We start from the raw sequence: 15,613 nt of genomic DNA, 5'->3' as shown, positions 1-15,613 counted from the left end.
AAATGAATCATAATTAGCAGGGGTGGGTTGTACTTACCTTTACTACCGGTTTGCAACAGGACCATGCGCACGCTTCTGCACATGCGCAGAAGCTTATGTGCATGTGCAGATCACGTCATCGCACATGATGAGGTTGTGGTGGGTGGGTGGAGCCTCCCACCAGTTTTACTACTGGTTCTATAGAACCGGACTGGACGGGGAGCAACCCACCACTGATAATTAGGCTATACAGCACATTACGCTTAAACAGGACTTGCAAGTCACGCTATCCCAAACCCAAACAAACCCCAATTTGTCACTGAAGCATGCAAACCAGGCCACAGTTTTGGCACTGAGTTTTCAATGATAACAATACATTATAAAAGTAATCTCAAAACAACAACCACAATGTATAAAACAGCCTAAAAAGACTGAAGGCAAAGTGTTGTCCTCTGCAGAGATAAACACCTGCTGCACACAAAATCCTTCATGCGATAGAAGTCCTTCATGCTGAGATAAAGTTGGAATAGGCTCTCGGCTGTTAATTGGGACATGCCACTGTCAATCTTGCTCAGCTGTTCTTGGACATAAAAAGAAACCTGCAGGGGCATAAAAAAGGTACAATAGATCAGGTTTTTGAGTTTTTGACTACAACTGAATCAGAAAGATCCCACTAGTTGACCCTGAGTAGAAATCTGCAAAAACTGGCTCAGGAAATAGCTTCATCAACAAAGTGAAACTGAGGAATCCTCACCACTGATTAGAGTAGCTAATTCAAAGACAAATCCCTGTTTTCCTCCTCACTCTGGGTGTACACCAGATCAGGGGTGAAATGCTCCCGGTTTGGATCGGATCGGGCAATCCGGTAGCGATTGTGGCAGGTAGTTCAGAGAACCAGTAGCGATAGCGGCGTGAGGCTCCGCCCACCCGCCCAGGTGTCATTACTTCCTGCTTTTAAAAGGTAAAAAAAAAGGCTCAGCGTGCCATAGCTGTGATCATCAGAGCCTTTTTTTTACCTTTTAAAAGCATTTTTTAACAACCTATTCGCCTGAATTTTGTACAACCTATTCGGGCGAATAGGTTGTAAAAAAATGTTTTTAAAAGGTAAAAAAAAGGCTGTGACAATCACAGCTGTGGTGCACAATCGTCAGAGCCTTTTTTTTACTTTTTAAAAGCATTTTTTTACAACCTATTCGCCTGAATAGGTTGTAAAAAAAATGCTTTAAAAAAGTACCAAAAAAAAGTTGCCTACTCCCACCCAGTCACATTACCCCCCACTACCACCAAGCCACGCCCACAGAACCGGTAGTAACAAATTTTACATTTCACCACTGCTCCAGATATACTGTATATAGACTTAGCTTCTAGAAGTCTCCAGCCAATATAACCTTTGCTAAGCATTCTGTAAGTCTGCCACATCTGGACGGCATCACTATTGGAGAAAGCTGTCTTAGAAATTCTGAAGTAATTGGCTTATTCATCCACTAGCCATTTCCCCCAGTATCTACTGCCTTGGTGCTGGATATAAACCTGAGGTCCCTTTTGATACAAAGCAGAGAAACAGCTACTCACCAGTTCCTGCATTTTAAGATATGCAATTGAGAAAAGATCTAGTCTCATGGTGCTGTATTGGAGGAAGGAGAAAGACACAATCAGAAATTTTCTCATGGGTTTTCTCTTCTAGGTTTATCATTATGTATTAAAGCTAATAGCACTAATTTAAATGATGCATCCACATACAACAGATCAGTAACTATAACAGCCCAGAGGCAACCAAGAACCAGCATTCTCAGTATTGTTAGCTGAATTCTCATAATTGGCAACAAGACAACTGGGAAGTTGAAACTTTGACTTGCTGACAAGCCTACTTAGGAGGATAAAAAGAGGCCTAGAGGTTTATCTTCTCAATGCCAGCATTAAAATAATCCACCCATAAAAAAATAGTTGCTGAGCAGGGAAATAGAGTGACAAAAGTCTCTAAACAACCACAAGAAAATTATTAGTACAGTAAATACTGCACAGAGGTCTGACCTAACCAGTTTTATTATCTTTTTTTTTCTTTTCTTTAAGCCACCAGCACGACATGTATTAAAATGTGCATTTATTTAACTGAAATACACAACATCCAAATCCTCTGGGAAGAAAACCATATCATTAGAGTGGAATTTCGTACTTGCTAAACTTGTTGTCTTATCACTTTTGTGATCTGGGCTCAGCCATTCACTTTGGTAGCAAGTCTCTGTGGCCTTAGAAGCAGTTTGTGACCAATTGGCCAAAGCTGGGAAAGAAGGAAAAAAATCCTTCAGAGACTTGCCTGATGAAATATTTGTTCCAGGTTTTGTGACACTCCCGGAGATCTGCATTCACCTCCAGAAGAAGACAGACCAGAGCTTTGCCACATTCCTCCATTGTCTACGGATAGAAAAAAGAGAAAGAGAGGTAGAGATCTAGCATGAGCTTTGTTTCTCCCCAAAATCAAGATACTTTCAGACTAATGAACTTCTCCTAGATTTCCACACTATTTCTCCAGGGTAAGAGGCTGTTTCACTCTTCTGCCACTTGTTGCTATGTTGCCATTGCTCAGTGGTAGTTCTTGGTGTTAGAGAAGTTGGTTTAATTTACTCAGTGGTGTCCTGAGCAGTACAAACGGATATTCCATGTTACAGAAGGGCCTGGTCCAAAAGTGGAGTTCTCAGTTTCAGCTGACATCATTCTGACATAATTTCAAACTTCATGTTCTGAGGAAAGTAGGAAGAGCAAGTATACTAAAAGCTATCAGGAGGTTTAAATGGCAAGGGACAGTGGTGATTAGAGACTAATTACCTGGGTCTTCTTCTAATTAAGTGAACAAGAAATGCTATTGTGGGACCTCAGCCAAGTTTTTCTCTGTTGTTGACATTAGGAATTATACGCTATTCCACATATAAGGGACTGATAGTCTAATTAAATTTTTAATTCTTTTGTAATACAGTGTTGTAAAATAAAGCTTCTGTCATTTACTTTGCAGAGTTGCTTTTCAACCAACTGTTAAAACAGCTATGGTTTTTTCTCCCCTTTTTGTGAGAACATAGCATCCCTGATGCTAAGTATGCTTCATAGTTGTAGGAAAGTTCTATACAGTTGCATGCTCATGATAACATGTGCTCACGTGCATTTCAGTGGTGGGTTTCAAATTTTTTTACTACCGGTTCTGTGGGTGTGGCTTGGTGGGCATGGCATGGCTTGGTGGGCATGGCTTGGTGGGCGTGGCAGGGGAAGGATACTGTAAAGTTTCCATTCCTTCCCCAATCCAGGGGAAGGTTACTGCAAAATCCCCATTTCCTCCTGATCAGCTGGGACTTGGGAGGCAGAGAATAGATGGGGGTGGGGCCAGTCAGAATTTTTACTACCGTTTCTCCGAACTACTCAAAATTTCCGCTACCAGTTCTCCAGAACTGGTGAGAACCTGCTGAAACCCACCTCTGGTGCATTTATGAGGGGAACACAAGTACCAGTTACGTCCTGATTTTGACAAACTTAATTCCTTATCTAAAGTCAAACTACAGCAGCCATATCTGTGTATTTGGGAGGAAAATGTTGTTGTAGTCTTTATCCAAAATTGTTGTACAGATTAATTCAATAGATTGCACAGATACAAAATATAATACAGGAGCGTTTTTATCCTGGCTGGGCTAGCAGATGTTTTGAAAATGCCAATGATATGCTCTTCTATAATCAATAGGAAACACAATTCAACAACCACCAGAAGATTCTAACATAAACTTTACTAGAGAGTAACATACCTTTACCATTGGCTTCAAGTGCTGCTTCTTCATGTAAAACCACTCTGCTGTTCCAGTCTAAGAAAATAGGTAAGAAAATAAGTTACACAATAGCCTTCCCTATGCTTCTGTGCATATTAAAACCTACATACACATTAAGGCAGACATTGGTAATATCTGTATATATATGGACTATATAATTTGGCAGAGGTCCAAGAGTAGAGGGTCTAAGATCACAGTTAGATCTTCAGACATTCTGTGAAACATAGTCTGTAGCTGAAGAAAAATAGAACTGTGCATTTCTCCATAAAGAGAACCATGTGTAAATCCAGGTGATGAATTTTGACAAGGAAACTAAACTAAAACTGTTTCTTTTTACCCGTCCCTTCAAGACTTCAAAAAGCACTAAAAACAAAACTGTAGGCCTGAGATAAGACATCCCAAAGATAACGAGATAGCTTTGTACCTTAAGTGCCTCCATTACCATTTCTTCAAGATCAGGAGTTGGAGTACAAAGTTCTTTGAAGGCTTTCATTTTACACATTTGGACCAAAACCCTGTGAAGATAAAAAATCATGGCTGAAATCCAAGGCAATTCATAGAAAAGTTTTGTTTCTCTTTTCCATGCAAAAGATGCCATCCCTTTTCTTTTAATCAGCCTCAAATGCAAAGATCCCGAATCCATTCACTGACAACTGTAGGGAGAGCTGAGAAGAAAAAGACATCTAAAGACCCCAACATTTGTTGATAAATAGCATAGAACAATACTAAGAAATATTGGTGTCCCCCTATAAAGAAGCTTCCTATGTTCCTATTGACCCCAACATTGTTGTTCGATCCCTCTCTTTAGGATATATTATAAAGAGATCAAACAGAAGCCTGATTTCCAATGACATGGAGATCAGTATTTGTCAGCTCTTACATCATAGACCAAACTAAGAAACTAATGGCATCTAGGCCACGACTACTTTTATTGTAATAACTACTGTAACAGAAGAAGGGACATGGTGGCTCAGTAACTAAGACGCTGAGCTTGTCGATTGAAAGGTCGGCCGTTCAACGGTTCGAATCCCTAGTGCCACGTAATGGGGTGAGCTCCCGTTACTTGTCCCAGCTTCTGCCAACCTAGCACTACAAAAGCACATAAAAGCAAGTAGAAAAATAGGGACGATCTTTGGTTGGAAGGTAACAGCATTCCATGCGCCTTTGGTGTTTAGTCATGCCAGCCACATGACCACGGAGACATCTTCAGACAGCGCTGGCTCTTTGGCTTTGAAACGAAGATGAGCACCGCTCCCTAGAGTCGGGAACGACTAGCACATATGTGCGAGGGGAACCTTTAGCTTTACCTTACAGCAACAGAATCTTGAAAGTCTGGCTGTAGTTCCTCCCTCCCTTACTTTATCTTTGTGTAAACTGGGATGGGTTTATCTGAGAGATTTTCTCAAGTTATTTTCCTCATCTTTTTTTTTTTTTAATTTGATTTATATGCCGCCCTTCTCCGGAGACTCAGGGCGGCTTACAATTCGTTAAGCAATAGCCTTCATACTTTTGTATATTTATACAAAGTCAGCTTATTGCCCCCACAAACTGGGTCCTCAATTTACCTACCTTAGAAAGGATGGAAGGCTGAGTCAACCTTGAGCCTTGGCGAGATTCGAACATGCAATAATTGCAGGCAGCTGGATGTTAATAACAGGCTATTAGTCTGCTGCGCCACCAGGCTCCTGTGGGCTCAAGACTCTCTTATCTGACCATTGCCTGCCTGGTTGCAATTCTTCTTTGGTTCTTCTTCCTGTCCTTCAAGACCATTCCTCTGCCCTCTACTTACATCATTATAATAGGTCTCATTTTTTTTCTGTAGGAAACACTTTTAGGAAGTTCTGTGGAGAGATTTTTGCTCTGCTTCTTATGTGCTTTAGGCTTCTCTCTTTTCCTGATACGTTTTATGCTCAAGGAGAGATCAGGCTCTTTCTCTTTTCATCTTCTAGTCTCACAGAACTGACAAAACTGTCAAACACATATTTTAAAGTGGTTCTTGGAAGACAGGGATCACCAAACCTGACCTTGATTCAGACAAGACAGGGGTACCATTCGTTGGGAAGACTGCTAATATGACTGGAGGTTTAGAATTGAACTTGCATAGAATACCAAAATCCAGACAAATAAGACTGATGCTTTTTTTGTTTCATGTTTGCTTTCTGTTCACTTTTTCCATTAATATAATAAAAAAAGAAAAAATAAATAGTACCTGCAGGGGTCTTGACAGGTGCCAAGGGATAAATATATTTCTGTCTCTTGGTGCTATTTGGGTGAATCATGGCATAAACTACAAGCTTTGGTTCATGAAAGCTTCTATCATAATAAGTACATTAGGCTTACAAATTCTTAGGTGTTATGTGAAGGAAATATGGGATCAATATATTGAATGATTCATGATTTAAGGTAAAGGTAAAGGTTCCCCTCACACATATGTGCTAGTTGATCCCGACTCTAGGGGGAGGTGCTCATCTCCATTTCTAAGCCGAAGAGCCAGCGCTGTCCGAAGACTCTCCGTGGTCATGTGGCCAGCATGACTAAACGCCAAAGGCTCATGAAACGCTTTTACCTTCCCACCAAAGGTGGTCCCTATTTTTCTACTTGCATTTTTTACATGCTTTTGAACTGCTAGGTTGGCAGAAACTGGGACAAGTAACGGGAGCTCACCCCATTACGCAGCACTAGGGATTCGAACTGTCCACTTAATTAAACAGTAATGCTACTGAGAGAATATCCATGCTTGAAAAATGTTGGTAGTTTTCCTTCTGATTATGTGCATCCCAGAAGGTTTCTGATAGCTCACCTGAGCAGTGACTGCAGCCTATGTGTAGATTTGGGTGAGGAGAGTGGAAAGACGATCCGGAACCTTTGAAGAAGAGAAATCCCATAGTTCAGTAAGGACTGGAAAGAGTCTGCCAATTCAGCTGTCTGCAGGAAGTAATCAACATGCCATAGATGTAAGAAGACTTAGTCCTATTCGGTAATATCTAGATCATTTCAAGATCATGATATACTAACATTATGCTAAGAGAGATGTATTTCAATGCACTTTATTGGATAGGCATTGTAAAACTATAAGGTAACATAAAGGTAAAGGTTCCCCTCACACATATGTGTTAGTCGTTCCTGACTCTAGGGGGCGGTGCTCATCTCCGTTTCAAAGCCAAAGAGTCAGCACTGTCTGAAGACATATCTGTGGTCATGTGGCCGGCATGACTAAATACCAAAGGAGCACGGAACGCTGTTAGCTTCCCACCAAAGGTGGTCCCTATTTTTCTACTTGCATTTTTTACGTGCTTTCAAATTGCTAGGTTGGCAGAAGCTGGGACAAGTAACGGGAGCTCACCCCGCTACACGGCACTAGGGTTTCAAACTGCTGAACTGCTGACCTTTCAACGACAAGGTCAGCATCTTAGCTACTGAGCCACCGCATCCCTTATTTAGTAAAACCATACAACCCACCTAATGGATAAATGTCTGATGTTGGAACCAAAGATGTCTTTAGCTGGACCAGAATGTTCCAACAGCCTTATAGTTCCAGAGCTTTCTTACCTGCTCAGATCGTAATCGGCCTTGAATCCACTGATACTCTATGCTGGTAATCTGATGGAGCAGGCAGCTGCTGTTGAACTCCAAGTACTGATACAGCTTGCTGTAAGCCAGCCAGTTCCTATGTTAACAAGGGAAGGAAAGCAGCATTAAACGCCATAAGAAAAACCTGCAAAAAGTACAATTAGAAACAAACAAAAAAACCCCCTCATATTAAGTGACCTAACCAAACTATACTGCTTAAAAAAATAAAGGGAACACAAGCAGAAGACATCCAAGATCTGAATGAATGAAATAGCCTTATTAAATACTTTGTTCTTTACATACAGTAGTTTATACACTGCTCAAACAACTAAAGGAAACACAAAACTACTGTATGTAACGAACAAAGGCTATTTCATTCATTCATTTCGGATGTCTTCTGCTTGTGTTCCCTTTATTTTTTTGAGCAGTGTATATAGATTAGGTATGTAGTCAAATTGTCTGTTTTGCCAGTTTGCTGGGAAACTGATTGAAAGAGAAGTTAAAAACAGCAGAAATTGTAGCATGCAGTTCTTGGCAAAGTCCACTGCAGGAATCACATTCAATTGGCAGGATGTATTAACGAATCAAGAAAATCCCAGTTGAAAAAGAAAAGTCAAAATTATTGAATTCATGAATGGAATTCTAGGGATAGTACTAAACCCTTGTGTCATGGCATGCCTGCACATTTTAATAAAACTACAACACTCTCAGGCAATAGAAAAGAACCTTCACAACGTTTTTTTAAAGAGAGGGACAGAAAATGCCAGGAGCTTTTAGTTTTCAGAAGGTTGCCTTGAGCGGAAGCATGCAGGAGATATTTACGCCAAGTCTTGGTGGAAATCTGAAATGTCTTTCTGAGTTGCGTGTAGATACAGGATAGTACCGGCATGCTTGCTTAATTCTCCATCCCAGGAAGTGCTGCCAGCCTGCAGTGAAAGAGAACAATGAATGGCTCTCTATGATATCAGATGGGGAAAAATGCAGCATATCCATTGCTTCACAGTTTTGCAAATAACAATTGCCTGTATTATGTTCAGGTCTTTCTTTCTTCTGAAACTTAGTTCAATGCAATTCCCATTTACCTAGCATTTTTAATTGGCTAAAGAGTTAATGGCTCCACTTCAGCTTGAGGAAATTATCAAGTGGAGGAAATTGAGGGATGCTGATCAAGTTTTCAGATGATAGATAGCTGGGAGGAGTGACTGATATTTTAGTGGAAAGGGAGAACATTCAGTACTATAGGATATGGATAGGCTAGTATAGTAGGCAGAAATAAATGGAATGCAACTTAAGAAGTAGACATGTAAAATCTGGCATCTCTGCAGGAAGAATGAAAGACACAGGCATAGGATAGGAGAGAACTGGATTGGTAGTATTACAGTTAAATATGAGCCAGCAATTTGAGGAAACTGCAATGTGGGGTATGTTAACAGGAGAATGGGTGTGAGCTTACAGGATGTAATTCACCCTACACCGATTCCACTTGGAATAATGTGCCCAATTCTCTGCACCAAAAAGGATAGTAACTAAGAGGAGTAAGTTCAGAGGACAGTGACTCAAATGCTGAAGGGTATAGAACCAAGCCCTATGAGGTCACATAAAGGATCAGAATATATTTAGCCTACAGAAAAGATAACTAAGGGGGAATTATGACAGGAATCACCTGTTGTCCCAAGAAAAGGGAGTAAACTTATTTTTCCCCAAGGGGCAGGTCCAGAACAAGGATCTGGGTGTAAATTAGCACACAGAAGAAACCCCTTAAATGATACATGAAAGTATTTTCAAATAACTTAAGAATTGACACAGTAGAAGTGGCTTTATTTTCCTACTGCCCCAGAAAACAGGACTAGAACCAACAGGTTAAAACTACAAGGGAAGTAGATTCAAGCTAAATGTCTGTTGGAATGAGTTTTCAGTCAGCGGAACAGACTGCCACATGAAATGAAGAATTCTCATTTCTGAAGGCCTTCTTACAAAGGGTAGGTGGCCATCTGTTAGAAATGTTCTAGTAGAACTTGCATTGAGCAGTATGTTGGACTAGATAGCTTTTAAGATACCTTCCAACTCAGAATCTACAGTCCCAAAAATAGTAGAGCAACTAATAGATGCCCCTCTGCATTAAAAACAATTTAATCACTCTCAAGAAAGCAATTTGGATTCAAATAGGAAAGATCTATCATGCCATTCCAAGACTGTAGGAATCTGTTTTGCAATTGGTCATCCATGGAACACATACAATTTCATCACCTCAGAGTAAAGTTTCTTCTAGATGTATGAATCAGTTTACAGCCCTGAAATTTTGCCATTAATCATCTGAGATTTCAACTGGGGACAGAGCTTGTGCTTCAAACCAAATTTGTATCTTGACTTCAGAGAAGAGTTGAAAAGAGCAAACAGGTCAGCTGAACTGACTGCAATATGAAATCCATTTGTTTTCCAGAGAACAGCTGAATATATGTCATTCTGTCATAATCCACTTATCAGTTTGTTTATCTATTTACCTGGTATTGAAGAATCTCATATGAAACAATCTGCTGAAGAAGTTGCCGATGAACTTTGTAACTTGTCTGTGTCTTGCTGGCTGAAGTAGCTCTCTAAAATAACAAATATATATATATGTATATATATACTGATCCAGCTTTCAGAAGATATTAGAATTTCTGCCAACAGGTTTCATTCTTACATATGCGTCCATATTCACAATTATAAAAATGATAAAAATATCATTGAACATTTAAGCATGCTATACGTTCTTGATGTATTAGTGTAAGATTTATTATAATTATCTTTTTTACAAAACATAAGCTAAAGCAGGATACAAATCCATAAGTCAACCTTGCATCCATACAGTTTTAATATGCTCTTAAAGTCATAAAATGTAAATCACAACATCAATTTAGAATATCTGATGGTCTTCTACCTTTGTGAAGAAGGGAGAAAGACCTTCTTCCCACCCAGATCACCACAAGAGAAAAAGATCTCAGTGGTAGGACAGCCTTGTCTTAAACATTGGCAGCAACTATATTGAACGTGTCTTAAAAGGTTAAATGAATCAAAACTGCTTAAATCAGAATTTATAAAGTACACTTCCTTTACTCAATGGGAAATTGATTTCTCTTATGATCCCTACCTTCTTATGTACCAAAAAAAACTGCAGGTGGCAATGCCCTCGGTTGGGGTAAGTATCAGTGCGAGGTTCCAGCCTGTACCAGCGATCCTCCCGACAATGCAGGTCCTACACAAGCGAGGTGAAAAGTCTTAGCTCAGAAGTAATGAACCACATTACTTCTTGAAAGTGCCGGTTCTCCATTCCTACTACATTTCCAGGAAATGGCTCTACTTTCATCATAGAAATGCAGTGTCTCAATTAATTGAGAAATTGGGCAAACAAGAGAAAGTGCACAAATGGATCCACCTATCTTAAATTAAATTTCAGGGCAATAATTAATGGCTTCACGGCAGGGGTGAAATCTACTTACCTTCCCTATTGGTTTGCAAGTGCATGCGCCGCGCATGCGATTTTGGACCCTCTGCGAATGCGCAAAGCCTTCTGTGCATGCGCAGAGGGTAAACAACAGGTTACCTCCTGGTTAAAACCAGGAAGTAACGACATCCAGGTGGGTGGGTGGAGCCTCGCGCTGCCATCGCTACCGGTTCTCCGAACCACCCGCCGCCGCTATCGATTCGCTTGAACCGGTACAAACTGGTAGCATTTCACCCCTGCTTCACGGGAACATTTTTTTTTTTTTGCTCTCAGTTATTCTAATGGTTGATTCACGAGAACAGACCCTGAGAAGGTTCTGCAGAAATCTTCCTTTGTGACAAGAATACACTTGAGGTTTCCACCCACCCAAATTTATTGCACTCCAGATATATTGAACGAACTCCAGAATTCTGATGCTAGCTGGGAACTGTGGAACCTGGAATCCAAGATATTTGTATGGCAACTGGCTAGGAAAGAGCAATATGTTCTTGAATTAGTTTGTAGCTGGCACAGCTACCGATCTTTATAGGGCTAGTCAAGTTCTCATAAACCCTGGCCTTCTACTCAGAGACCACAATAGAAATTCATGCTGAGGCCTGCAAAATATGCCTCTATTATTTTTCTGATTATTCAAGCAAAATCTATAGTTCTCTTACAGCATTTTCATTAGGTCTAGTGTTTGAAAAAGGAGTCTCAGATTTATTTAGAGCAAGGTGACATATTCTGCTACCAAGTTCTTTCATAATCACATACAGTAAAAGGTTCACTTGAACTTTCAGTTAACCTTTTTATTTAATGGCATTTATGTTGCTGTCTAAGTGAAGAAGATAGACCACACAGTAAAAAAAGACTTATCTGCCCAAGATCAAGGTGATGTGTGTGTGTGTGTGTGTGTGTGTGTGTGTGAGTGAGCATTATTCTGGCAAAATGCTATTCCCTTCCTTACCTGCAAATGAATGACCACATTCCCCAGGAAATCATCCTGTCCTTTATTTTTCCGAGCGTCCTTAATAATTCTGAGTAGGCAAAAGCAAAACAAGGACAAAGATGGGAGAACATTTCTCATGTACCAAAGAGAAAAAGAATGTGCTGCCTAATTTAAATATTTTGTTTAGTCTTATCAGCTGAATTATGTAATTAATAGAATTTCATATACAAAAGGCTCATAATTAGCCCAAACCTCTTCAGGCCACGAAGGTCACTCAGTTCTTCCAGTTTGTGCCGTACAGGTTCAACAGCATCAAAATCCCTAGGAGGAAGCAAATAAAAATATGCCTTGATGCTTCTTTTCAAGACCTCCAGGAAACAGAAAGAAAAGGAATCAAAGCAAGAAGAGCAATTGATTGATTGATTGATTGATTGATTGATTGATTTTCTATTTATTTATTTGTCAAGCATGTATAAGATAACATATATAAGTATAAACATGATTATGAATACAGGAAATGGGTACAAATAAATGGGGACAGTAGGACAGGGATGGTAGGCACATTGGTGCGCTTATGCACGCCCCTTACAGACCTCTTAGGAATGGGGTGAGGTCAACAGTAGACAGTCTAAGGTTAAAGTTATATCTTATTTTGCTTACTTAGGGGCAGTTCCAACCCCCTCAGATGTTTGAAGGTGAACAATTTGCGGCCCATAATTCCCTGCCCCTTTTTGAAGCCCTTAGATCATCTTCTGAGTAATTTTTGAAAACCGACAGCACAGTTCTTTGATATTTTCAGATGGGAAACAAACTATAGTTGACATAACAGAAAAATAAAAAGAGCCCCCCTCCTTCACAACTGTTGCTCCACTTATCTCTGGGATGGCCTCACTCACTTTGTGGCCATTAGCCTCCAGGAATATTAAATGTTCATCTAGGCACAAAAGTAGTCCCCTTAAGAATTTCCCTGTTTTAGTCGTAGCATGAAAGAAATATAGTGCCAAGTTCCACTTAGAAAAGGATTTATTCATATTAAGCATATATTTTTGGGGGAGATGATGGACAGTTGTAGGGAGCTACAGTGTTGTCACTGCGATCTGAAAACTATGTTTATATATTTTTATCTTGTACAAATAATTAAACAAGCTGAGGAAAGAATGCAGAGCCTGGCTCCTAGAATCCTTTACAAACCCTTCACCAGCTGTGGCCATAGGCTTGTGGGCGCACACATGCACTGGAAAGCAAGTCAGGCTGCATATTCTCTGGTCATTCCTAAGTGACCTGCTTCTACGCCCTCATTATGTTGGACAGTGTTTGCCTAATGAATCTATCTCCTTTCTGACTTCCTTTGGAACACTGGTTCTCAAATTTTAATGAGATACAATGAAATTCAGTAGGAATGAAGAGCCAGTTCTGCTTACCACATATCTAGCTGGAATTCGGCATTTTCTACATCTTCAAACTCCCTGGAAGAAACCATTAAAAAAACATAACTAATGCAAGGGAACATTGGAGTGAGAAGGGGGACCCAATCCCCTTGCCTGCATGGAGAGATAAGATGGAGCTAGACCAGGGGTGAAATCCAAAATTTTTCCCTACCAGTTCTGTGGGTGTGGCTTGGTGGGCGTGGCAGGGGAAGGATACTGCAAAATCTCCATTCCCACCCCACTCCAGGGGAAGGATACTGCAAAATCTCCTTTCCCTCCCCACTCTAAGGCCAGCTAGAGATGGTATTTGCCGGTTCTCTGAACTACTCAAAATTTCCACCACCGGTTCGCCAGAACCTGTTAGAACCTGTTGGATTTCACCCCTGAGCTAGACCCACTCACTCTCAGATGCCAGCAGGAACAATTATCCATTCACTGAGCCAATGTAAAAGGACTACATCTGCATACAGATGTATATCAGGATCCTTTTCTGCTAAGTAATAAGAAAAATAGATTTGGGTGGAACTAGTTGATGAATAGGCATATAGAGATGGCGGTCAGCAACTATGAACTTAATTGTATGTACAAAGAATGAATGAGAAGCATGTATACAGTCCACCATTCCCTTCCATAGCTAATGACAGAAATAAAAGATTAGACAATGGAGCAGCTGGATTTAAAAAACAAACATACAAAACCTCCCCAAACTACGTTTTCTAGAGATACTTCATATTGTGACTCCCAGAAAGTGGAGCTATTATCACCTGGAGCAATATTTTTTAACCATGGCAGCTTTAAGATACAGGGACTTCAACTCTCAGAATTTCCCAGTCAGCATGGGGACGTTAAAGTTGCCAAGATTACAAAACACTGATCCAAAGGCTCTCAGGCCATCCTATATTACAAGTTTAAAATCAATGGCTATTGTACAGGAAGAGGTCTAGCGGTGTGATTACACCTTTCCAATATCTCTACTGTAACCCACCAAATCCTCTCTTCTCTCAGGCCTTGGCCGTAAGGAAAACTATCATATGTTATTTGCCTTATGGTAAACTCTTCCTGGGTCTTCAGCTTCAAACTGTTCATCTCTCTAAGCTATTTTCTCTCCCAGCCAAGAGCTTTTCCTGGATATAGTATTACATTTTCTAGAATATGAGCTAGCTTGCTGAAAACCATCATTTTCTAGCCCTAAAATTATCTTTAAGTTTGATTTTCTAACAAGTCCAATATTCCATTAAAGGCCAACGCAAATTAAATATGCTAAAGAGATGAGACGTACAGAATGAAGGTTTCGTCCCACACTGGATTTAATGTCTGATGGATGACTTGTGTGCGATGGGTCTGGTCCTCTGGCAGCAGGTTCTTCACCACACCCTTAGATCGCCTTTTGTTCTCCTGACGAGGAGAAGCATGGGGTAAAGAGCTCTGTTTTTTTCTTTCTATCCCTAGGAGGCAGTATGGATCACTTAATCCTGAAAGCAAAGAAGGAGCTTTAAAAAGTACAGGGGTTGTGGACTATGATAAGGTTTCATAACAAGTAGCAGAATTATGGCAGGAGGTCCTCTAAACCAGTGGTCCCCAACCCCCGGTCCGCGGACCGGTGCCGGGCCGTGGAGTACCTGGCACCGGGCCGCGCAGCGGCCGGGGGACATAAACGCTGCAGCGCAAAGGCTCCTGGGCCGTGCGCAATGGGCCGTGCGCAAAAGCTCCTGGGCCGTGCCCCCACCCCTGCGCGCGCTCAGCGGGCCGCAGCGATAAAAAGGTTGGGGACCACTGCTCTAAACCAGGGGTCTCCAACTTTGGCAACTTTAAGATTTGTGGGCTTCAACTCTCAGAGTTGAAGTCCACAAGTTTTAAAGTTGCCAAGGTTGGAGACCCCTGCTCTAAACTTTTCTTTCCCCATTCCACTATTAATCATGATATTGTGCATGATCATTATTTTCCACTATCCCTGAAAATCCAAAAAATAATAATAATGTTGCATTATTTTTGCTTCATTCATTTTCCACCATCGATTAATCCCCACCATTCAGGCGGCTTCTTTTATTTGAGGGATCATCATCTGTTTCCCCTTTCTTCTGATAATTACACTCCGCCTCCTCTAAATATTTCAGGCACCAAAAGATTGGCTTAACTACACTGTATGAACTAAGCTGTCATGATTGCTCAGCAAAGTATGAACAAGGCCATTGTATGTTCAGGGATCACGATTAAAATAATAATAATAATAATAATAATAATAATAATAATAATAATAATAATAATAATAATAATTTTATTTCTATACCGCCCTTCTCCCGAAGGACTCAGGAGAAACAAGCCAAGGTTTAAAGGGTATCAATCATGAAATTTCAAATTCATTAGTGTTGTTTTAATGCATAATTTGAATAATTGCCATTTCCAAAGATTTTACTATAGCCCT

General features: G+C 40.4%; 1 protein-coding gene across 1 annotated transcript in view; it reads right to left on the bottom strand.

Moving 5' to 3' along the window:
- UNC13D (unc-13 homolog D) overlaps positions 1-15,613 on the bottom strand; it is a 49,762-nt gene that overhangs the window by 19,553 nt on the left and 14,596 nt on the right. The window contains exons 6-19 of the mRNA XM_070934617.1: positions 14,471-14,663; positions 13,186-13,230; positions 12,017-12,085; positions 11,783-11,852; positions 10,483-10,587; positions 9,854-9,946; positions 8,175-8,278; positions 7,332-7,449; positions 6,583-6,707; positions 4,207-4,297; positions 3,762-3,818; positions 2,294-2,391; positions 1,552-1,603; positions 448-578 (exon numbers count right to left, since the gene is read on the bottom strand). Of these exons, the coding sequence (XP_070790718.1) occupies positions 448-578; positions 1,552-1,603; positions 2,294-2,391; positions 3,762-3,818; positions 4,207-4,297; positions 6,583-6,707; positions 7,332-7,449; positions 8,175-8,278; positions 9,854-9,946; positions 10,483-10,587; positions 11,783-11,852; positions 12,017-12,085; positions 13,186-13,230; positions 14,471-14,663 (1,351 nt within the window). The remainder of the gene's footprint in view (positions 1-447; positions 579-1,551; positions 1,604-2,293; positions 2,392-3,761; positions 3,819-4,206; positions 4,298-6,582; positions 6,708-7,331; positions 7,450-8,174; positions 8,279-9,853; positions 9,947-10,482; positions 10,588-11,782; positions 11,853-12,016; positions 12,086-13,185; positions 13,231-14,470; positions 14,664-15,613) is intronic.

Source organism: Pituophis catenifer, unplaced genomic scaffold (assembly GCF_029215685.1).
Source record: "Pituophis catenifer annectens isolate HBS135680 unplaced genomic scaffold, rPitCat1.0.hap2 SCAF_2, whole genome shotgun sequence".
NCBI classification, from domain to species: Eukaryota; Metazoa; Chordata; class Lepidosauria; order Squamata; family Colubridae; genus Pituophis; species Pituophis catenifer.
Note: the sequence above shows the minus strand (reverse complement) of the source record. Positions and strands in the feature narration are given on the sequence as shown.